Source organism: Scardinius erythrophthalmus (assembly GCF_964197995.2).
Source record: "Scardinius erythrophthalmus genome assembly, chromosome: 2".
In the NCBI taxonomy this organism is placed as follows: domain Eukaryota; kingdom Metazoa; phylum Chordata; class Actinopteri; order Cypriniformes; family Leuciscidae; genus Scardinius; species Scardinius erythrophthalmus.
Window position 1 is genome coordinate 52,458,100 of NC_138222.1, and position 25,949 is coordinate 52,484,048.

Consider the following 25,949-nt stretch of genomic DNA (forward strand, 5'->3'; position numbering starts at 1 on the left):
TAAGGTGCTCATTTGAAAAATTAATGAGGATAGTTTGAGCTTTAACATAATGGACAGAAAATTACAGGACAGTATTCTTAATTGACCAAGTGAATGAGGACAGGAGCTGTTAAGCTCCAAAATGACTAAAATAGCACCATAAAAGTAAGTCTTCTGAAGCCATAGTAGCTGTGTGTAATGAGCAGATTGAAATTTAAGCAGCATTGTCACAATATTTTAATATAATGACTATTATAAATCTTTTTATTATTTTATGAGATCATGGCAGAGCGGATGGCATCAGTTTCCAGCTGAGGTGGCACAGCCTTGGCGCCACTGCTAATGCTAACGGAGCACTGAGCACAAATACCTGATTAAGATGTAAATTTACCCATAATTGTAATGTAAATTCTTACATTTGGATGAAGACATCAACTGTCAAATAGCCATGTCATTATATCCCTTTTTCACCCTTTCATCCTCATCATAATTTCTTGACGGTTCCCTTCAGTTTTTTTGTGTTTTAGTGAAGGCACAGCCCAGCTATCCTGTTTATTATATTCTCAGTTCATTTTCCGTACCTTTTGTTTGGTTTGGTATTTTTATTTCACCCGTGTCTGATACTTTTGCTCCTGTGGGATTTGGGAAATTTGCGTATGAAAATTGCGTTTCGTTTGGTGCCAGTATTTTGATTGTGCATCCATTACTTCTGCTGAATATTCCTCAATGCAAATAAGCCCAGACCCACCGAAGAGCTACATGTATCTGAGATAATTAATTTCCCTTTGAAAGCCAGCTGAAAACGGGAAACCCTGCCAGGAACAAGGAAGAAAATTAGTGTTCATTTAGGTTTTTTTTTGGCAGTGGACAAATTAATAGTTTTTGCCCCAAACAATATGGCCACCTAGGGATATCTGCTTTATTCCTTGCTTCAAGTGGTTTTGGCCCGGGTGGACTGGTAATCAATTAACCATGCCGACTGACATTAGCATGCTAATGTTTCTGTAAGCAAGGGTCAGACTGGCAAGGCTATCGCCGTCAAGCTTTTGCCTCTTTATTGGTAGGGTGAGGTCTGTTGTTGAGTCTGACCGTGCTGTTGATCATGTGAAGATCAGTTTTCCATTGAAAATGTCTTTCAGCTGTCTGTACTTGGGTGTTTTACAAAGAAATGTAAAGATCATATTCCCCCATACAAGAAAACAAAATTACATTTTGCATAAAGAATATGAGGGATTTTTTTTTTTTTGCATTATGATGAGCATTTTTAAAAGGCTACTTTTCTTAATATTCTTATTACAGTAATGCTAACTTAAATTAAATGATTGATTATTTAAATGTTAAAGTTTTTATACAATACATCATGGTAGTATTTGTTCTAATGGTTTACATTTTTTCTGATTTAATGGAAAAATAATTACAACTGCATTTTACTGTGTTATGATTATAATATCTATTATTGAAAATATTGGGAGTAGAAAGTATATAATAGTATATAATGTGTGTGTATTAAAAATATCTTAACAACCCTAAACTTTTGAATGGTATATATACCATTCGGGTTGGTAAGATATTTTTATGTTTTTGAAAGAAGTCTCTTCTGCTCACCAAGGCTGCACATCCAGAAATACAGTAAAAACAACAATATTGTGACATATTACTATTTAAGATAATTGTATCACACAACAAAGAAAACAAGGACATTGGAAAGATCTCTGCCCGAACCCTAGTATGAAATAATGAAAATGATGAAATGTTTATACTCATACTAATAATTTTCCAATCCGATTGAACTTCCGACCTCAAAACCAAATGCAAAGCGTAAGAAATCCAAACAATAATACTCCTATTTCAAATCTAATGCTTCATGGAAAATAAGAAAACCATGCAGATCAAATCAAAACTCCTAAAATAATAAAAACAGTCTGCAAGATGGGCCATATTCTTAATAAAATATTAATGTTTGGCATAATGTTTGGTGAACACTAGTTAATAATTATACTGAGGTTATGTAGAATCATCCCAATACGCAAGTATCCATATGTATGTGTGTTTGGTTTAACAATCCAGAATTCACAGCAAATGTGCGTGATTGCAGCAGTGTGCATGTGAATGGGGGGATGGGACGATCTGGAGGCACGCCAGGGATAGGTGAGCTGTCACTGGTCATTAACATCATCACTGCCACTACACAAGGAAGCAGGGAGGCTGGGGGAAGTGGGCAGAGATTCTTTAGCCATAAAATGCAAGTGTGATGGTAAACTTATTCTCCTACCTTTCTGAACTGCCACATGGCAGTTGCCTCATGGGAAACCCAGGCACGCAAACAACTTATATCATAATAGGTATTGTCGAAAGGGAACGCACACCAATACAATAATGCACAAATGAATGGCTGTCAAGTTATTCATGGTGACTTAGGACGGAAAATAAACTGATTGCTGTAATTTTACAAAGTACAATTTTAAAAGATGATAAAGAATATGGTTTCATGGATGCAAATATATATATGTCATGGTCAGAATTATTGTCAAACTCCTTGGTTAAATATGAACAAAGAAGCCTGCATTGTTAATCCTTTTGAATTTTTATTCAACAATCTAACTTTTCATTGAAGTAAAAGAATTGAAAATGTGGGGAATATCTCTTTATGAAATAAATGTTCTTCTCTTCAGTTCACCTCTCTCATTTTCTATAGGGTTCAGGTCTGGGAACTTGGTCACGGCAGAAGCTTCAATTTGTGCTCAGTGACACATTTTTGTGTTGATTTTAATGTTTGTTTTGGATCATTGTCCTGATGGAAGATGCAAGCATGGTCCATTATAAGATTTCTAGCAGAGGCAGACAGGTTTAGATTTTTTATCTGTTGGTATTGGCTAGAATCCATGATACAATGTATTTGAACAAGATGTCCAGGACCTTCTACAGAAAAATAGGCCCACAACATTAAAGATCCAGGAGTATATTTATATTAAACTAAAATTTTAAATATGAATGGAATATAGGCTAATTCAGAGATTTACATTTACATTTTACATTTACATTTTTATTCATTTAGCTGACACTTTTATCCAAAGCGACTTACAATTGCTATATATGTCAGAGGTCGCACGCCTCTGGAGCAACTAGGGGTTAAGTGTCTTGCTCAGGGACACATTGGTGTCTCACAGTGGATTCGAACCCGGGTCTCTCACACCAAAGGCATGTGTCTTATCCACTGCGCCACCACCTGTGATTTCCCCCCCATTTTCAATTCTTTTACTTCAATGAAAGGTTAGATTTTTGAGAATTTTTTGAAAGAAAGATCAAAAGGATGAACAATGCAGATTTATTTTCACAGCCATCTTTGATCATATTTACCAAGGGTGCAAAAAAATTCTGTGAATATATATAATATTTAGATATATATAAAATTTCTTAAAACTAAAAAAAATCTGACAATAGTTTATATAATAACAATCATTTAATAGGCCAATATTTAATTAAAATATTTAGATTATATATAAAGTTTTCCTAAACTAAAAAAAATATAAACAAAACATATTTAAAATAAATTTATATTTAAGTATAAAGTTTTCACAAACCAAAGTTTTCACAAACCAAAAATAGTTTTTATGATGGTAAAAAAAAAAAAGAAGAAATTAATTTGGATAAAACAACCATATTGCAATGATTAAATCATGTACATTTTACGTACAAAAAAAATATATTTTTTATTTTAACGAAGGCTTTAGCTGTGCTTGAATGTAATTTGTCAGTTGAAAGGTGACTGGCTCTGACATACTGTAGCCCCGCCCTTGTCCCAATACCACTGTCACTCAGCATTACTCCTCCTCATTAGCTACGATGGGAAAGTTTGTCTAAAGCAGAAATAGCACCGCTTGGCTCACAGTTCACAAAGCTGGGGTCACAAAACCCTGCCAGCACAGGACTGGGATTCGGTCTCAGAAACATTCTTTAATATGGATCAGGACCCTCCCATTTTGACTCATGAATAATCTATTAATCAACATTAAACTGCATTGAGAACTCATCAATATGCATTTCCAGTGACCTCGGTCATCTGTTTGGGTTCCATTGAAAAGCAGCCAGCTGTAGGTGTCAGGGTAAAGATGGTCATAAAATTCATCAAGTTTTTATGACCACTTACTCAATGACTGCCTGTTTAAAGGTTTTGATTTATGCAACCTTTAGAAGAACGCTTCCTATCCATATTCAAAGAAGAAGAAGAAAAAAAGGAGGACAAAGCAGCCAAATAATTCCTCCTTTCATCATTAAAATCTTAAAAACTTCATCATCAAGTGTTAATCAAGTATATAATCACTGATAACCAGGGAGAAATGTACATAACCAGAGGTTTACCATTAATTACCAACTGGAAATTCTCAAAACCCCTCACCTGCAAAATAAATATTCTTTATGATGCACAAAGCTATTTTTACTATGTGGACAGAGTTCAGAAACTAGCTGTCAGATGAAAGAAAGTACTGTGAAAGCCCTTCAAGAGTGTGGGAAAGTTATTTTTAGCAGCCATGCCAGAACCGACAAAGACTTCTACTCGGTCATCTTCTGCTCCGGATCAAAATTCCACCTTTGAACCGGCCGACAGTGGACCAGGTGGGGGTGAGGAGGACTTGCTGATGATGGCAAGTTTAGCTCAAAGTTTGTCGCTGGCTTTTTAAAGTAAAGCAGTGCAGCTCTAAAGACTTTTACTTTATTTCTATACAATATTTGCAGCATATCTGCTCAAATATTCCAGGAACAGAGGGAAGCGGAGTCAAATACCAACTGTTTAACAATTAAAAACAACATCAGTCTAACTACACATGATTTAACGGTTACCACTTCTGACCAAGAAACTTTTCAATCAAGATATTATGATCTGATTATCAACCAAGTACACAATCCTTGTCTCATCCTTGCTTTTCTTTTCATAACCTATATTTTCTTAAAATAGGGTATTATGTTCAGAATGGCACACTGCCTTCTATTTTTTTAAATAAAGTAGTATGCAGTATGCATACCACGAACAGTATGCACATGCATGGCCTAAAACATTTGCCAAAATTTGTCAATGCAAAGAAAACTGTGTGGAATACTGTATTATACAATGCAATGTGCTTGGACTTGAACTTTAATTTGCAGTGTAAAAACTAACCTGAGGCACTATCAACCAAATTTATATATATATATATATACATATATATATATATATATATATATATATATATATATATGTATATATATATATATATATATATATATATATATATATATATATATATATATATGTGTGTGTGTGTGTGTGTATATATATATTTATTTATTTATTTATATATACTGTATATTCAAATGTCCAAAAAAAATTGTGATTCTTAATTGGTGTTCTGACAGCATCTGCATCACACACTATTAGTAAATGATTTCATAAAGCTTTGTGTGTAAATGGTTTTATAATGTTTTCAAAACTCTTAGGTGCAATATAGCGAGTGGTCGTTGATGCATTTCCTAAGCAACGACGTAAGCCAATCATTTTCTGCATGTTTTCTTTTGTGCAAAAAAACTTTATTAACATTTTAAGTTACAAATCCATGTCAATACAAAAAATCCATGTCATGACTCATGACCCCTTTAATTTTTCAAAAAAGGAAACTTGTACTGAACTCAAACTTTTGAATGGGAGTGTAAATCAACACTCAAATGATACAAAATGAAGTTATTAAAGTTAATTTACATGTTCAATATCCTATCATAAATTACCCAACAACAATTACTAATTACAGTAATAATTTCTCAAATTTAGTTTAAAACTATCCAAAAGCAGATACTTCAATGACTTGCAGAAAAGAGTAAAAGCTTGCCTGATTTATTTAATTAAAAAAATAAGTAAGTATAAAAAAAAAAAAAAAATTATATTGGCCACTGCAAAACTCATACTGGTTAACCACCAAAACTAACCCTCCAAAAACTTTAGTTGGATCACAGCAACAAGGCAACCAACCAGACCCAAATACAGCACAGGCTGGCCCAGACACAACCAATCAATCAAGATCTTGCCGCAGGAGCAGAACCTTCAAAACTAAGACGGGACAACAAAAAAACAATTACTAAAGGAATGCTTGTGTGGTTATGAAAAATTATAAAACCAATGTTCTGACATATCACCATAAATAAGTCCACACAAGTCTTAAATATGCTCTCAACTATTAAAAAAACATTTTTTTGCTGATCTTTCAAGATTGTACCTCCATGAGCCACGGCTAATTTTACCCAAATCTTGGGATGAAGATCATCTGAGCTCACCTCTAGAAACCCCAACACCCTCAAGGTGTGTTTGGCTCAAGTTTGGGTCAGGGGTTGCTCTAGGGTAAGTATAGTTTAATCGCATACCTCCTACATTCCAGTCTGAATCCTCACCCCACTCGTTGTCGAGCGTTCAACTGGCATGCATGCGTATGCGTGAGTGTTTGCAAATCACAATTTTCCTCATAACCCCTCTCTCTCTCTACCTGCCGGAACAGGGACAGAGGTTAATTCTGGCTGCAGGGCATTCTGGGCAATTGACTGCTCATCAACCGCAAACTGAACTTTACCAGTCAGTCAAAGACAAGCAGCCGAAATGCTCCTCTGGGTAGCTGAGCGACAGCATGTAGACCCAGCCTGCATTAATAACATTACAGCACAGCAGCTCACTTCAACAGACAGACAGAATATCAACAATCTCTCTCAAATCACGCTTGGCTGCATTTGCTTTCGAGAGTTGGAAAGCAAGATTTAGCCTACTCGAAATCTTTAACAAATGAAAATGTTAAATTAAAAAACATACTTAAGCTTCTTCTGTTGATTAGATTCCAAAATGATTATTATTAAAACATTAACTTTAGTTTGGTAATTTTAGATTGTATTGTGTATATTACTAACAATCTAGTTCTGAGAAAAATCTAATATGTATGTATATAAAGTACTGTGCAAAAGTCTTAGGCATGTTAAAAATAATAAAATAACTGACTTAAAACCATTTTCCTAATGCCTAATTTCACTTGAAGCAAGACTGAAGCGTTAGCATGAAAGCATGATTTAAAAAAAATTAAATAAAAAAACAAGCAAAGTGATGATAATGATTAATCACCAAAATAAACCATCTTATCGGTTATCGGCCATAGCAAATATAATTATAACACATGACCCCAAATTTCTATATCAGTGCATCCCTAAAAATAACAAATTAATCATGCATTTTATTAGCAGTATACAAGAAAGTTTCATGCAAGTTAGGAATAATTCAGTCTAATATTTCAATTTGAGGTTTCCACATGTCTCGCATGGTTTTTCTATGTGTGAAAACTCATCTTTCGTGGTCATGTTGCCATGACATGACTAATCCACTAAGTGGATTGACGTGTGCACTCTAAACGACCTGACTGACACACACTTGGCCTGCCAATCACCTTTCAAAATACAATCATTAAACACAGATCAGATCTGATTCACACTGACTCATCTTAAAGGGAAGGTGTAGAGCATGTCTTTCTTTGTACGAATGAAGGTTGGACTAATGGCATGGCTAGCAAGAATGATGTCTCAATGTTACCAGCGAGCGGGCGGCAAAGGGGCCATATCATAATTCAATTCATAATTCAGAGGTTCTGAGTGCCAAAAGTCCATCCAGCTCTCAATGTCAAAAGATCAAGAAAACGCTATTCTTCATTATATGACCTTTTTATAGTAAATACTGTTTTTTTGTACTTGATGTATGTGACAAACATACATTAGCAATTTGTGTCTCTCAGCCAAACCTTCCCATCACGGCTGCGTCAGATATATTCACGGAATGATGGCCGAGTGAGGCATGTGGTTGGAGCGCACACACGCTATCAACAGCCCCGCAGGGAAAACTCACTGCATGAATTTAGTTTCGCCCAGTGTAAACTCTGCACGGCACATTTGTTTGTGTGCGTGACAATGTATTGGCGTAACATTATCTATCAAAGACCTGTTTGTGGGTTATAGTCTAGATTGGAATGGTAAGATCGAATGGGGAAAATCCCTCATGAAGACAAGTCACTATCTCTTCCTTTCACTGATATTTTCACATCAGTTTTTCCTGAGAAATTCTCAACTGCTACTGACAAAATTTGTGAAATAAAATACAGTATTTCTGTCAGCCCAAAGGTCATGGGATCAATTCTCAGGGAATGCATAAACTGATAAAACACATACCTTAACTGTAATACTATTTAGGGTACACACAAAAACAATAAAAATAATAATCGCTGGGTTGAGTCTTTTGGGTCTATTTTTGGGGGTTCAATTTTCAGTGTTAGGGTAGTTTTTGTGTAGACGTAACAACCCAGTGGTTGATTTATTTATCACGGGCTTGTTGCATCCTCTTCAGGAGAGAGCAGTTCTCAGTGCCATCGCATTTCAGTGCATTTCTTCTGTAAAATACAAGTTTGTGTACATTTTATTTTATCTATACAATCCTTACTGTGCAGTAAATCATTTAATTTTATGTAAAGCAACATACAGGGACGCGATGTGAGTCACCTAAACGAGTGTTGAATCGGTCTATATGAAAACGTTAAATCTAAATGCTTTGGATGTTAAATATGTCCTCAGTGCTGTTCACTGATATGGGCAGGTTATGGCAGCATATTTCAGCTATGATTGAAACGCAGGACGGCGATCTAAAGTTACGAGAGCCTGCTCCATTACAGGTTTGTTAAACAGGTTTAAATGTATAGGCAATAGCCCAATTTGAAGGGTACAATCAGCCCAAGATTGTGTCCTATATTTACCCAGCCCTTGGGAATCGAACCCTTGACCTTGGCTTGCTAACACCATGTGTTTGAGTTAAGAACTATCCTACGATCCTTAAAAGGGTTGTGTCAAAAGATCAGGAGAAAAGATGTTAAGGTATATTACGGTGCCTAAAAAATACACACAAATTCTTCAGCGCTGCTACAACACAAACCTACATTTGAGCCCTTCCACAAACTCAAAGTGGTCGGCCCATTAAACGGCCATTGAGGGAAACCACCTTGACTTTTATTGACCCTATAAATCTAGTGAGGAGTGGATGAGAGGTCTCTGCCTTAGACAGCGCTTAAAGACAAAGACTACTGGTCCTTCTGAGACAATAGACTTCCTGATTAACTATTAACAGCTTCACCAGTGATAACTTAATTAGGGGCCAATGATGGGGCTTCAGTAAGAGCCTGGGCCCTTTCATTTGTGTCCACTTGATGGACAGGCACTCATTGGTTGGAAGTGGATTGTGTGTGTGTTTGTGTGTGTGCGTGTGCTGAAGAGTTTTACAAAAAACGACAGAATAAAGACTCATTGTAGCTTATTTGACACCTCTTCTGTCCCCATGTTGAGAAAAATCTTGAGTAAGTGCAGAGGTGTTGTGTGTGCTGTAAAAACATGATGGTTATTGTAGTTTTAGAATAAATGTGAGCATTTACTCATCTAATTTACACAAAAATAGATTAAGTATTCCTCAAAATGAATAAAAATAGTCATATGCAAACTCAGAATACTACGCAAACCTGCAATAATCAAATACGTTAGATAATACAAATATACTAGTATGTAATCTCACATTAATCACTAATGTCTTTGCTGCTGACTTTTGATGATCCAATTCAACCATACCAATAAGCAAAAATTATATTAGATAAACAACATCACATTTGTGTTTAATTTTGTTTTTGTGTTTTCTTTTTGTTTTTGCTGTCAAAGTGCCTTTACATTTGCCAAAAAGAGAACTATTGTTATTTATTTTATTAAACAAACCAACAAGCAAGCCCAGCCAAGGTGAAAATACGTGAAAGTAACATAACACTGTTCTCCGTAAACAGAATGAGTTACTTTTTAGGGAGCAACGCAATATTGTAACACATTACTTTTAAAAGTTTTCTGACAAAGTATTAATTTCGAAACAATTTTTGATCGCACCTGTCTGAGTGCCATATAATTCCCAGTGAAAACAAGTTACACACATTCAAGAAAGTGTGTTTATGAGACTTCAGAAAGAAAATCTCAAAGTCTTTTAAGGTAATTCTTTGAGGTGTAACATCTCCAGTCTAAAATCAATAGTTTCAACCTTTCAAATTGACACTCGATAGCTGAGGAAAATAAACAGGAATTAGTGAAGCACAGCTAATGTGGACATCAATTCATAATCATGACCTCCTAATATGTGCACTGATTCGAGAGACATGGGGGAAGAAAAATAAAATCAGCAATTAAAAGAAGTCATTTCTTAGCACTTAGTAACGTCATACGCTTCCTGTTCGCCACGAGAACGAACAAACATTAAGATAAAAAAAGCTGCATGAATATAATATATATATATATATATATATATATATATATATATATAATATATATATATATACAGGCCCGGAGTGGGTAATCGGGAGAATCGGGAGAATTCCCGGTGGGCCGCTTCACTTTTGGGCCGGTCGAGGAATTTTTTGCATGAGAATTATTTTTTTTTTTTTGCATTTCAATGTCACGTTAGTTACATTAGGCTACACACGTTCTGTATTCTGAAAACCGCAGCGCGCAGCCTCTGCATGGGTTGTACCATGTGAGGGAGTTCTCCCCTCCCCTCCTATAGAGTTGGTTGGGTCCATAGCCCGTCTTTTCCAAAACGTTTTCTTAGGTAGGCTACCGCGGCACCGCCGGCGCCTACCGATAGCTGGGCCGGCCCTGCAGTAACGGTACGCGTCAGGGAGGATGGATGGGAGGAAGAGGCCAGGAGGTATGGAAGCTTTGTTTCCGCCACAGGATAAAACACTTTAAAAGATAATTGCGACTTTTTATCTCACAATTTGCGAGTTTACATCTCGCAATTCTGACTTTATTTCTCAGAATTGCGAGATATAAAGTCAGAACTGCGTGAAATAAAGTCGCAATTGCGTGTTATAAAGTCAGAATTGCGAGATATAGAGTCAGAATTGTGTGTTATAAAGTCAGAATTGCAAGATATAAAGTCAGAATTGCGAGATATAAAGTCAGAATTGTGTGAAATAAAGTTGCAATTGCTTCTTATAAAGTCAGAATTACAAGACATAAAGTCAGAACTGCATGAAATAAAGTCGCAATTGCTTATAAAGTCAGAACTGCAAGATATAGAGTCAGAATTGTGTGATATAAAGTCGCAATTGCGTGTTATAAAGTCAGAATTGTGAAATATAAAGTCAGAATTGTGTGAAATAAAGTCGCAATTGCTTCTTATAACATCTAAGTGAATTAATATTTAACCTTTAGGCTACAACTGTTGCTTCATTTATCCAATTTAGAAAAAGTGCTAATTTGGAATTCCACCATGGAAAAAGTGGGCCGGTCTTGGGCCTGAAACTCCCGGGCTGAAAAGTGGCTCCACTCCGGCCCTGTATATATATATATATAAACTATCATAACGAACATATTTCAAAGAACCATTTTAAATGTATCTGGTGTACAGTGACATTACTGTGAACTCACCTCAATTGTGAACTGCCTCCTCTTGAGTTTGAAGGCCAAGTCTTTCGTATCGGGTACTTCACATGACAGACAGTTCAGATGGGGCAACTGACGAACATGCAGGAGACCTGAACAAACACAGAAGACATTAACAGCGAATCATGTTACTGTGTAAACTTGCTAGAAATACACACTGTCAGAGATATTATTCAGTATAGACTACCATTCAAAAGTCAGTAAGGAGTGAGTAAGATTTTTAAAATGTTTTTGAGAGATGTTTCTTTTGCTCACCAAGGCTGCATTTATTTGATTAAAATACATTTCAATATATTTCAAAATGTAATTTATTCCTGTGATGGCAAAGCTGAATTTTCAGCATCATTACACCAGTCTTCAGTGTCACATGATCCTTCAGAAATCAGTCTAACATGTCGATTTACTGCTGGAGAACACACACAAAAAATGTGTAGGATTTACTTTTTGAAACAATTTTCACTCAGAAATTGCTAGTAAATTTCATAAATAGAAGAAACTGCAAGTGGCACATTGAATTAAATGTGACATTTGGAAGTAAAATTACTTCTTGTAAACGTACTCCAAAAATGCAATCCAAAATGTAAAAAATGTACTCCAACTTCGAAAAATAATGTTAATATTATTTGCTTAATTATTCTGATTAATATTTTGTGGAAACCATGATAACTTTTTTCTCAGGATTCTTTGATGAATAGAAAGTTAAAATAATAGCATTTATTTGAAATATAAATATTTAGAAAAATCTTAAATATATTTACTGTCACTTTTGATCAAATTAATGCACCCTCGCTGAATAAAATCTTACGGACTGCAAACTTTTGAACGGTAGTGTAAACACTGTAGTGCTGAAAATCAAAATCCATTTGGCAGGATATTTCAATGGGCGTGACGTTTCTGACTATATTGCACAGGCTAATAAACATGTTGTGAAACAAATATTTTCCCAAGGTATTGTTTTGCCTGTTACCTATTTAAACAGATTCTTGTTTTCATTGTCTGCTGAGTTTTACTGTGGGCACATGTAGCTATCATCTTTCACACTGGCCACTATAGCATTGTATCAACCATTATTTTATTAGCTGCACCAATGGGCAGAAACCAAAACATATGAGAGGAGGACTGCAGCGGAGGGTGGAGAGAAATGGGTTGGTGGGAGGGAGAGAAAGCCAGAGAGGTGAGTGGAGGATGGGGGTAAAACAAGGTCAGTCGGCACAGGGGCATGTTGGGAAGAGAGAAAGCTTTTTCGCCCTCTTTAATTCCTCCCTCCATCTTTTTTTCCCTCAGTTATGTGGCCAGTAGAAATATGACATTAAAAAGAAGCACTGAAGACCAGGATGAGGGGGATGAGAGGATGGAAAGAGCATGTGTATGTGTGTGTGTAAAGGCCCCGCTTGTAAAGGGACCCGTGCGCTAGGTTGATTCCGCTCGAGTTGATTCGCTGTGACAGAACTCCCAACATGCTTTGTGCAGTGGACGCACCACAGAAAAGAAAGAGTGGCCTCATGTACGTCTTCACATTCACTAAGACCTTATGGCACAGCATTATTCATGAAATGACAAAAAAATCAATAGCAAAAGCTAACAATAACTGTTCGAACACACTAAAAGTAAGGAAATGCATTGTAGAGATGTTTGTGAAACCATCTGGAAAGCACTGCATTTATATTTATTAGTAAGAATCTATTTTCAAACATCTTTAAAAAAGGGGTTTTCACATACAACTGAAACAACACTAATATAATCAGTCTTATTTTATTAACAAATATCATAAAGAACTAATTCATGAATGTGAAATCATTAATTTCTAACATCTGTATTGCTAAACAAATGCTCTAACAATTATTTTTACCACATATCCAATACGTGTTGGCATTGTGTGTGTGGCATCACAGAATCCATGTATTATCTAATCAAAAAACTAAAAACTAAATTAATAACATTGACAAAAGTGACTGACCTAAAAAAATATATATATATAGTATTATATTATTATTATTTTATATTTAATAATATTATATTATTATATATTATATAAAATAACAATAAATATTAAAGTAACGTAACAAATAAAAGTACTAACTCATAAAATTAAAAAACATTAGAGTTTAATTTGATTATAAATATCTGATAAATACCTTAATGAAGAAACTATTAAAACAAAATAATAAAATAAGTAAATAACTAAGTACATAAACAATTATCTGAGGTCATTAGTGTTTGTAAACCACACCCCCTCTGGCCATTCCGTACTTGCAAATGAATGCAAGAAAGAAACAGGGCAGGGGGCGGAAACAAGGAGAGAGAACTGTAAACAAACTGACCTTTACAGAGAGATGGGCAAAAAAAAAAAAAGATGAAAAGATAAAGCATTCAACATTAAGAGATGGCGGGAGTGTACGATGAAAACAAGGGAGGATATAAAGAGGCACAACGAGAGGAAAAGGGACAGAACGGAAAGAGCCCAAAAGATCTTCCTCATCTGCAGTGTGGCCACAGAGAGGTTTTAGTCAGTATGAAAATATTGATTCTGCAACTCTGCGGCCCCTGAGGGCTGTGCTGGGTGCTTGTGATGGGGCGGTGGGGGCTCTCTCTCTCTCTCTCTCTCTCTGTGTGTGTGTGTGTGTGTGTGTGTGTGTGTGTGTGTGTGTGTGTGTGTTTTCCGTGGCAGCTGAATCTCCCCCTGGCCTGTCTGCCAAGGAGCACGTCTGATTGAACACGGCCACACTAACAGGAGCTGACAGCTAGAGAGAGGTCCACCCTGCCTGCCCCTTTCTACTAATGCACTTTACTGAGCGAGTGTGTGTGTGTGTGTGTTTATGAGAGCCAGAAAGATAGGATGATGCAAAAGGCATGAATAAGACGAGGGACCAATGAAACATCTTTTGAAAATAGATTTTCTGAAGAAATGCGAGCTGTGTCCGTCATGATTCTAGACTGGTGTGGATAGTTGCCAGGGTGTTGCTATGCAGTAGCTGAGGTCTTCTATGCAGTGTTATTTAAGTATTATTTATATACCACTATTGTATTTATGTTTTGAATTCACTTTTATTTTTCTATATATTTATTTTTCGTGTTAGATTAAGTTTTAGTAATTTTGCTTAGTGCTTTTGTCCTTTTTAGTAGTTTTTTAAAATATATATATTTTTTAGCTTTATTTTAGTTTAGTAGTACTTCAGCTTATTTTTTTATTTTATTTTTTTATTTCTTTATAATATAATACTGTTTATTTTTATTTAACAATATTTTTAGTTAACAATAACAACGCTGATTCTGAGTCACCCTCATGTCATTGATAAACTATTATTGTTTTTATTATTATTTGAATGTTTATTATTTATGTTTTCACTTTAATTTTAGTTTAAGTAAATTTGTTGTGTTTTTGTCATTTTTAATATGTGTATATAGCATTTATAAATTGTTATTTATTAATTTTAGTTTAATACATTTATTTTATTAATTATTTTTTTATTTTTTTTATTAGTTTATTTAATTTTAGTACTTTAACTCAACCTAAACGGAAATGAGAAATAAAATTGCTGAAATAAAATAAGTTTAACAAATATATTTTTTAATGGTTTTAGTTTTAATTAACAATAATAACCCTGGTCCTTGTAACATTCTGATCTCTAGATACGTTGATTTTTGGTCTCTTGTCTCTTTTGGTATCTGGTCTCTAGATATGTCCATCAGTTTTATCATTCGCCATAAAAAAATCGAAATCCCATTGCTTAAATTAGGTATCAATCGGTGGAGAATGAGTTACAAGCCAAGAATTAAAACTTAGGCTTTGGGGGTATCCTGTCAGAGTATTTGAACTCTTGTATGCATGTTTCTTCTCACCGTGATAGTCTTTGTAAAGTGGGTTGGTCGTCTCCTCTGAGCCTCTGAATGATTCCAGAGCGATGGCTGTGTCACTCAGTCTGATTATTCGTCCCATTACGGCTCTGTTCTGAGAGTGCGAGACAGAAAGAGAGAGTGGGAATAGATGAGAAAGACAAGATAAATACATGAGAAGAGTCCAATTAAAAGTGTACAAACAAATGTAGAAACATATAGAGCGAAGCTGAGAGCATCTCTTGCTAATTAAACCCATCCTAACAAGCAGGGGTTTCACTCCCTTTGCTCTGAGAACTGAATTAGGTCATCATTATCTCTCGGAAAAATGGAGCAGGGTATTCCGGAGGCGGAATTCATGATCTTACAACAAAGCCTGAGCTTACAGATCTAAAACCACCTCAGTCAGCAGAGATTTGAAAAAAATATAATCCATTTTACCAACACCACTCTCTGTGAAGATTGATGATTGTTTGAGGTATCATTGATGTCCATTTGAGGTAAACATTTTTTTCCTTAAAATACACTACAATTAAAAATGTGGGGGTTAGTAAATGTAGCCTAGGTAAGCAAGCTTTTGAATGGTAGTGTATGTGCTTATAGCAACAGTTTATTTAATTACTGATAATAAGCAGTGTAGCTAGTATGCTTGATCACACTTAGGTTAACAGATTTAAATAAACTGTAGACCTCAGTGCAACCCATCCAACAACCGTGCATCTGTTTAGTAAAGGAAAGTAAGAAAGTATTACTTTTCACACATGGTGATAAACAAGCCATTGGGCCATAATATCATAGAGACTTTACGGTAAGTAACCACCGAGAAACCATCTAGAACTTGACATAGCAACAGCCTGGCGACCTCCCAGAACACCCTTCCAAGTTTGAATGGGTGTAACATCAATACACCATTCAATGCATCAAATTATGTTTTAACATATCAGCACTTGCATTCATCATGGCATCCAAACCGGTATTATCTTTGGTAAGGATATCAGCTGTATAATGCCACCACTGTGAAATGCTGCCTTTGGTTGCGTCATGTAACATTAAATCCATCAGATCAGAGCAGAACATACGTTTGGTGCTCGAACACATTGAGTGCTCTGATTCCCTCAAACACATGCTCTCCAAATCTGTCTGTCTCTCTTACTCGGATCGCACAACTCATGCGGTGTCGCCATACGGCACAAATCTGGATGAACGCAAGCACGAAGCCACATCAACTCAGAGAAAGATCCAAATATCCCGTCCGCTTCAGAGCAAAGACTTCTCACCCATTAATGCTTTCATTCCAAAAATATCTGCTGTTAAATGGTGTAAAAATGCCTTTCAGCTCATTGAGGTTTTGTGTAACGCAAGAATTACACAAGCCCACATTTACACTTTGAAATGGACTAGCTCATAATGCATTTCCGATGATGATTTTCATGGGAAACATTTGCAAAACAGATTCAAATGTGGTAAAACATGTTAAAGAGAGATAAATGTATGATAGAAATGGGCCAGAATGTTTAATAAACATTTAAGGGGCTTAAATAAGTTATGAAAGCCTCTGACCTTGACTGTACTGATATGAAGATCCAGTCATAAGTTATATTGAACAAACACAAGTCAACAGCTGCAAAACAGAAAATAAGCAAGTTTAAAGTGTTAAAGAGCGAAAAAAGCACAAATGCAGATCAAATATGAGCAGCAAATCTGCTGAGAGCGCCTCCTCCTGGCCAAAAATAAATACAGAGACCATTCAGAAAGGCGGGAGCACTCCAAAGACAGACAGAGATATCAGGCTGTAGTGAAAAATTTATCTCTACGCCACTCCTGAATATTTCATGCGCTCCCTCTCTGTAGCAGCTGACGTGGCCTAATGCAGTTTTCATGCATCCGTGTCCTTTTTTCTTTCCTCCTTTCTCTTTTCATTCCTTCTACAGCAGACTTTGAGAGCATGCATGTTTGTGTACGCAGCATTGACCCTTTTCCCAAATCTAGCATAAAAAATTTAACCCAAGCAACTGTGTTAGTGACAGTCGCTGTCAACTCAACACCATCACACCAATTCAAGTTAACAACACAGCTAAAAATGCAATGCAACTACACGATAGTTGGGCCAACATATTGAAGACTGAAGTACAGGATGGAATAAATGACATTAGGAAACATTGTGTAGATGAACTATTTAAACTTCTCGAAGCACCTAAAATAAAGATGTTTTTATGGACATGGCAAAAAAAAAAAAAAAAACTGCTGTTAATTAAAAACAGAGTAGAATATGATGCACGGAATAAGATGCATACGTAATTAAACAAAAGTATACATTTCATAGTGACAAGTGATGTGAAGCACATGCAGAAGTCTCTATTACAAGTACACAACAAAAAGATAAAGCAGTTTATACTTTATATAACCCATTATTTTTAAAGATATATAGGCATTTTGTTCAACTTTGTAATTTTATATATATATATATATATATATATATATATATATATATATATATATATATATATATATATATAGCTAATTTCAAATAGATTTAAACATTAGCTTTTAAATCTCAAGAGCATTTTAATGACACAATTAGAACAAATTTCTATATACATTGGTTTTACATAAATTATCATTCAACTTAATGAAGTAGGTACGTTTTATGAACATTTACACAAATGTTTGTTTAATGAATTAAGTCTAGTTGCCGCCACAGTTGGAATCTGCTCATTTTTGTGGGGAAATCTGTGCAATTAATAGATTTTAAAATGGCAAACAGTGTTAAATATAGACCTTATGTAGCCCCGCCCCTTTTCAGCGCTGCGCTCGTTGTGTTCTGTCATCCGGTTTGTATTTCCACAGCATGAAGGTAAGATCTTACAGATTTATGAATGAACCGCTCATTTTTATATCTTCCCGGTCTATTGACATTTGTTATCTCATCCGCTTCAAACATTACAATGCTCATAATGACTTTTGTGTTACGCAGCATGTTTGAGCTTCTGCAAGAACCAATGAGGTTCATTCTCGTGTTACGCAGCAGCACGTTCATGTTCGCTAATCAATGTTTATATGTGAATAAAATACTAAATTCAATCTGTTCATCATATAAAGCAATCGAGTCTCTTCAGAAAATTCAGACTAAACCACTCAATTCATATGGATTAGTTTTACATCTATTTATATCTCTTTACATCTCTTTATGAACTTCTTGAAGTGTCAATGTGGTAGTTGCGTAGCTGTCAATGGAGGGACAGGAAGCTCTCAGATTTCATCAAAAATATCTTCATTTGTCTTCCGAAGATAAACGAAAGTCTTTGAAACGACATGAGGGTGAGTAATCAATGACAGAATTTTCACTTTGGGGTGAATTATCTCTTTAATAAAGAAACACAATGAATTTGTAAAAGTGTGAATAATGAGTGTTTGCTTTCTGCCCAACTGAACAGATTTCATGCAGGCCTACAAATTGGTTTCAGAAACTTTACACATCTGAGATTGACCTGCTATACAAGTCACATAAAAACAAAACAAACTCTAGTCATAGCGGTCCAGCTCTTCCTTAAACTCCTTCTTTCCGTCTCCTAAGCTGTCACTCTTTACACTGAAAGACTGGGTCTCCAGGGTCCTGGACCCAACAGAGGCTGGATCTGTAGGTGTGTGTGCTAGTGGACTATGGCTATTTAAGCAGAGATTGATTAAAGATTCAGATGGACTGTGGCTTTAATCTTGTCAGAGGAGGCTTTCAACGCCCGGTCCTTTCACATCGACATTAAAAATGCATGACAGGACTTTTCATTACAAGCCACATCAGATGGATTTTAGATAAGGGTGCTAATGCAAATGATGGAGCATTAACACAACATCTCTAGGAGTTGACCCCACATTTAGTAGCTAAAGCAAAAATATAGATTCATGATACTGTACACTAGTAATGTTACTGTACATTAAGGAAATCTATTCAAGCTCCACATAGGAGCAGATATATATTGATACAAAAGCTTCAGAGAAGTCCAAAAACAACTTGCATGACAACACTTTGAAACTAAAAAAAGAATGTTGACTCTTAAATGAAACAAAGGCTTAATTACTGTATTGAATATTCAATGGCTACATTGCATTTTTAAATGTAAAGTGTGTATTTTATTAATCAAAAGCAATTGTAATATTATTAATAATACATATAAAATAATAATAATAATAATAATAATAATAAGTTAATTAATAATAACAATAATAATAATAATAATAATTATAAGTTTTAGTTTAAGATTCCAATTCTCACTATCAACTAGTTGCTTATAAGCATGCATATTACTAGGATATTGGCTGTTTATTAGTACTTACAAAGCACATATGAATGCCTTATTCTTCATGACCATATTATACATCCCTTAATCCTACTCAACACAGAAACTTAACTATCTTACTAACTATTAATAAGCAGTAATTAGCTTATTAAGGCAAAATCGTAGTTAATAGTTAGTTAATAGTGAAAATTGGACCCTAAACTAAAGTGTGACTGAATATATTTATTAGACAAAGTCTGTCTGTGACTAGTTAAGGCCTCACCGCCTCAAAATACAGTAGTTACTGAAAGGTCAACATGTTTACATCACATCCGTTCCACAAAACCACTTTTAAACCAATCACAGTGTTTACGCCATCACCTCCACCGCAGAAAACCGCTGTGTGCCCCCCAGCCTCCCTAAGAGGGGTTTTAGCACTTTGTCTCCAAACGGACAAAGAACAGCGAGATCTTGTCTTTTGAAGCGCTCTAAGAGCACAGCGGCTGTGGCCTGACTCTCGTTGGCTAATGGAGGCACAAAGAAAAGGGCCTCTCAGGAACCCAAAGACGCTGAAAGAGAGAAGCGCCCAGAAAGACTCGAGACTGACCATTGGCTGGCTGAATGCAAAGTTGAGGGCCTCAGACAAAGAAATGTGGCTTCACGCGCCAATAAAGAAGCTCCTCTGAAGGCCAAACATACATGTACTCAAACAGATACACACACAGGCCCCCTGAACCCCAGCCAAGCGGAACCTCATTCATGCAACAGAGGGGGGTCGACTCTTTGACTCTGGCTCATGGGGCGGTTATGGTGTGCCAGGGTTGACAAACTTATGGTGACCTCAATGCTGGTCCATGTGAATGACAGTCAAGTTCAAAAACAAAAACAAAGTCTAAAAAGAACGTTTTGCAAGATTACTTCTGGAAGTTGATGTCGGAAATGTTCATCGTGCATGTGTCCTGTGTAATTACTCTATGGCAAGTACTGATGGTAAAATAAGTTCAAAAGTTTAAAAAGACAGCAAAACAGATTGTCTGAGGAAAATGTCTTTGAGTGGAGCTTGCCTACCAAGGGTTGCACAAAGATCAAGGCTGCGCCCAAAATCGCATACTCGCATACTCTTACTTATTCATAATTACTTCACAACCGCTAAAAAAGTATGTTCTCTATAGTATGAGTGTGTGTAGTATGAATGTAATCCGGACATACTACTGTACATTCGCCATGCTGTCATTATCACGTGACCTACTGTGTCAGCTTCACTGCCATTCATAAATCCTCTCCTGTGGACTGATGGGATAGCAAAGTGTCCATTGTATTCACACTTCAGAATCTCTAGGGATTCTGCAATTAGCAGGGCTAATTTGCATATTCATAGAACCGCGTACACTAAATGAGGCAAGGGTGTAGAGTTACATTCAAGCTATTTTAAGGTATGAATCATTTTTTTTTTCCAAGGAAAAAACTTTTAATATGTCATTTTGGTGATCAAAGATGAGTTCTAACTGATACAATTATTGACTACAGGGAGACCTTAAGTATAAATCAATGGGACATTTTTGCAGGTTTGATTGTGAAAAATTGAGAATCTGTTTGCTTAGTAAAGTAATAGCTTATCTAAAAAAAAAAAAAAAAACAGACTGTTTTTTCCACATAGATAACGGTTTTGTTTGAGATGAGCAAACACAATATAATTACGTTCCTCCATGCTTCACTGTGGTAGAGATGCATTTATTATTATATTTCTCACCATGCAACACGTGTTTCATAGTGATTCATCACTCCGCACACAACTTCCCATATTCTGACAAATACTTGATTCAGCCTTTGATAATTTTCTGAGACAACAATGGCTTTTTAAGTTGTGCATTTGCTTAAATTGAGCAAATTTCCTGACCAATAATTTGTGGTTAAGACAATTAAAAATGTAGTGTTTAGCCATTTTGGGCTTGGTGCCTTGGTCCATTTTTTTGCCCAGGTGTGAATATAATAATAACCATAACCCTATAGTTCAGAAAAGTGTTTCATATTACCACTTAATGGCCTTTTCAACCATCAGTCTTGAGTAGAAACCTGAGTAAAGGATATTTATGAACAAACTATTTGATTAATCATACCTGTATGAGGTGGGAGGGTACAGTCACCATAGCGACTGAGAGTGAAGTGCGTAACAGGCCTCGGAGGGCATAGAGAAAGGTGGAGAGGGCGTGGCAGTGGGCGGGGTTATCCTTACAGCACACATCATCCCCCCACAGCGCAGATCCCAGAGAAAGAAGACCCAGCCGCAGGACATTCCGAGTCTTAGACTACAGAAGTGAAAAACATGAACATAAGACATAAGAAGATGAACATAAAAAGATTTGAATTTAAAACAACATTGCATTCTCTCTGAGACAGTCAGGATATGTACAATTCATGTGAACAAATCCACATCTGGCTTTTGCAATGAATATTTCATTAAAGCACCGTAGGGAAAACTTTGGTGAACTTAGTGTTCAATAATGCATGAATGAATATCTTACCGCATTTTAATAAGTGCACCTTCATTTACAAAAGAAACATGAAGTGCATGACACTAATTTACAGTAATATATCAAATTATACTTCATTTTTACCTACAGTGTTTACAACTCTATAACAAGAAATTCTGTGGCTAAATAAGACTTTTGTAAAACAAGTGAAAATTTTTATGAGCAAGATGTGCATTTACTATGCTCAAAATATCAGTGCATGCAACACAGCAAAAAATAATGTTCAAGTTTTAGGTAAGTTTAAAGTATTTAATTCTGTGTATAATACTACATCAGAACAGCTTTAATTTTTGCCGTTTTCATGACACTCTGGATTCTTTGTTTTTTTCTGTCTGCTGTGCATGAGAATCAACAAACAACATGAATTATGTACTGCAAAGAAAACTATGAATTAATAAATAATTCCAAAAAAAGAAATCAATATGTAAATAAAAGAAAGACAACCCATTATTACAATTACTGAATACCAACGTTGTCAATGTTGGTTAGATTTTGAATGACAAAATGTATATCAATGAGATTTTGAGAAACTTTAATCGTAAACCTTTTAGAGAGTCACCATGAAATCAAAATGAACTATTCTTATTTTTTATGGAATATTGAAATATTTATTACAAATCAAAAACCAAGACTTGTTTGCTAGTAGTTTCTTTGAGATTTTCCTATTTGATTCACCCAACATTTTTTCTTGTTCCAGAAGCCGTTTCACTGGGATCTACATCAATAAGGGAAGAAAACACTATTGCAACTTCCGTTTCATGCCAACTTTTACAAGCATAAAGTTAACTAGATGTACCGCAGGGCGGTACAAAATATGACCGCCGCTCAGGCCTGCACTGGCTTTCCACAAAAATAAATGACGTGGAGCAATTTGGCTGTATTGCGTGTTTATGTATATACCTAAAAAAAGTAGTAGTATGTGCATGTCTGTGTGTATGTGTGTGTGTTTGTGTATGTGTGTGTCTGTGTGTGTGTGTGTCTGTGCGTGTATGTGTGCCTGCGTACATGTGTGTGCGCGTATGTGTTTGTGTGTGTGTGTCTGTGCATGTGGATTTGTATGTGTGTGTATGGGTGTGTGTCTGTGCGTGTGGATGTCAGTGTGTGTGCATGCTTGCGTTTGTTTGTATTCCTGCATGTGTGTGTGTGACAGTATCATCCTAAACCAGCAAACCTTCGCTCAACACCACCATCTACAGGCCGATGAGTGTACAGTCACTAAATGTGCACATAAATGAATTTATTTTATACCCCCCCATGGATGAAATTCTACGAAACTTAGCAGAGGATACCCCCAGAGGATGTCAAGTTAATCATACACATGAAATATGGTGCAGTTCTGAACATCTCAACTGAAGATAGGGGCGATTAAAGCAGAATAATATTGCATTTTAATTTTTTATGGGAGTGGCGTAAATCACAAATGAGTGATTATGGGCTAGGTTGATGTGGGCCCTTAAGACCAACATACCATAAAAATTTCTTCATCCTCGGTGCCTCGGTTCAGGTAGTTATGTAGGAAAAACTGCATTTTTGGGGTTTGGGGGGGCCCAGCTCGGGGGGGGAGTGGCCCCCGGGGACCAAACGAAATTTTTCCGTAAAAGTCTAGTGGGGCTACATGCCCACAAAATTTCATGTTCCCCGGTGTTTCGGTGTCCCTGGTATCGTTGACGAAAAATTCAGTAGATGTCGAAAAAAAAAAAAAAAAAAACTTTGACCATCGATTATGGGCTAGATTGATGTGGGCCCTTAAGACCAACATACCATAAAAAATTCGTCATCCTCGGTGCCACGGTTCAGGTAGTTATGTAGGAAAAACTGCATTTTTGGGGTTTGGGGGGCCCCAGCTCGGGGGGGGGAGTGGCCCCCGGGGACCAAACGAAATTTTTCCGTAAAAGTCTAGTGGGGCTACATGCCCACCAAATTTCATGTTCCCCGGTGCTTCGGTGTCCCTGGTATCGTTGACGGAAAATTCAGTAGGTGACGAAAAAAAAACAAAAAAAAAACTTTGACAATCCCTATATGACCGCTTTCGCTAGCTACGCTAGCGGCGGTCATAAATATAGCTGGAACACCCAAGACTGAAATTATATACAAAAAGTTTGAATAAAGTTAAGTGTACATTAAGTAGTCAAAGCTGAATTAACTACATAAAATAATGGAGGAGGTGAAAGAGAAAGACTTCAATTACAGATTTCCTTAACTAAAAACAACACTAATCTAGTGAATATGCATAAAATGAGCAATTATTTTATATCGTTAGTAAGTTTACACTGTTTAAGCTCATTCTGTGCTTCTGTCTTGTATTGATTTTCTAATAAAAGCATGTTAAAATCACAGGACGACACTTAATTTACTTCAATTAGAGACTCTCAACAGGACATGATTAGCCATTGTAAAATTTCACATTTATACTCTCTATAATGAATGAGAGAAAGAGAGAGAAAATGGTGAAAAGCAAACAAAACAGTGTCCAAATAGTATGTCATACATAAGTGTGCAATGACTTGTGTAACTAAGTCAGTAGTAGAGTCCTGTCTGTAGTGAAAAGCCTTTTGTTTGTTGGAGTGAGGGTCATGTACCTCTCAAACAACTTGAATCAATGAAACAAATAGTCCAGCCAAGACCACTCAACAGCACGGTCAAACGGAACACGATGGTCAAAAGTGATTGGATGACATCTTCCAATCAGGACAGTTGCCTGACATGACCACAATGTGGCTGTCAACCTAAGAGCCAAAATGTCTGCTTCCAACAAGTGCCAGGAAATTCTTGGCTCGTTATTCACCAACATCAGCCAAGCTAAGGGGCCATGGGTGAGAGATGTGCCCTCTGCAGTGTACAAAGTCTGAGAAATAATGCCAGAGAATTGAACCTTATTCACAAACCATCAAAGCCCAAAGAGCTGATTCTGAACCTGCTATATAAGGATAGAGAGGACAGACCAGAACATCTACAATACTGGCCTCAGGGAATTTGTGAGACACACGTTTCAGATGTCTCGAAAAAGCAGGAAAAACTTAATATTTGCATATTTATGAAGATGTAAAAGGTAGAAGATGGTCACAGGACTATACTTTTAGTTCAGACCTAAATAGCTTTGTAGTCTATAGTAAGGGATTCTATCACTTTTTGGACAAGCTGCGGACTGCAAACAAGTTAGCTACTGTATCAGTCAAATTAACTTTGAACATACAAATAAAAAGAAAGAGAAAAATTTAATCAAAATACAGGTAATGACACCTAATAAAGCTACTTTCAGATCATACAGAAAAAATCTTTCTGATCATTTCTAATCTTGAACTGCCAATCACGAATAGGTGCGAAATAATATTTCCTAGGGGTGTAACGATACCCTCATGTCACGATTTGATACATATCACGATACTGAACTCACGATACAATATTATTGCGATACTCCAAGACATATGGTAAAAGGTTAACAAAAAATGTACTGTTGATTAAAATGCTAAATTTGATTTTACATTGGGGTGGAATTGAATAGGTTTTGACTTGGTGCTGGTAACCCAATGCACAGGACAATGGTGACTCCAGAATTAAAATAGTCATGATTCTGAAGCTAAAAAATACAGAATTATTTAGACAAATATGCTTGCACTCTTTCACTGACTAGATACAGTACATTTAAAATAATTTAGGCCACTTTTTACTGATAACATTTGGCTTTATCAGGAGCCACAAATATTGACCCATTGTATTATTATACTTCATATTCAACATTATATATAGTGGTTTAATGTAGTACTGACACTAAAACTCTGAAAACTTTAATTTTTTCTATTTTTTTATTTTGGGTGAACTATAC

General features: G+C 36.0%; 1 protein-coding gene across 3 annotated transcripts in view; it reads right to left on the minus strand.

Annotated features, from left to right (window-relative positions):
• elp4 (elongator acetyltransferase complex subunit 4) overlaps positions 1 to 25,949 on the minus strand; it is a 65,822-nt gene that overhangs the window by 15,208 nt on the left and 24,665 nt on the right. For all 3 annotated transcript variants that reach the window (XM_081355664.1, XM_081355665.1, XM_081355666.1), the window contains exons 7-9: positions 21,713 to 21,901; positions 15,328 to 15,436; positions 11,473 to 11,579 (exon numbers count right to left, since the gene is read on the minus strand). In XM_081355664.1, coding sequence (XP_081211790.1) covers positions 11,473 to 11,579; positions 15,328 to 15,436; positions 21,713 to 21,901 — 405 coding nt within the window. The remainder of the gene's footprint in view (positions 1 to 11,472; positions 11,580 to 15,327; positions 15,437 to 21,712; positions 21,902 to 25,949) is intronic.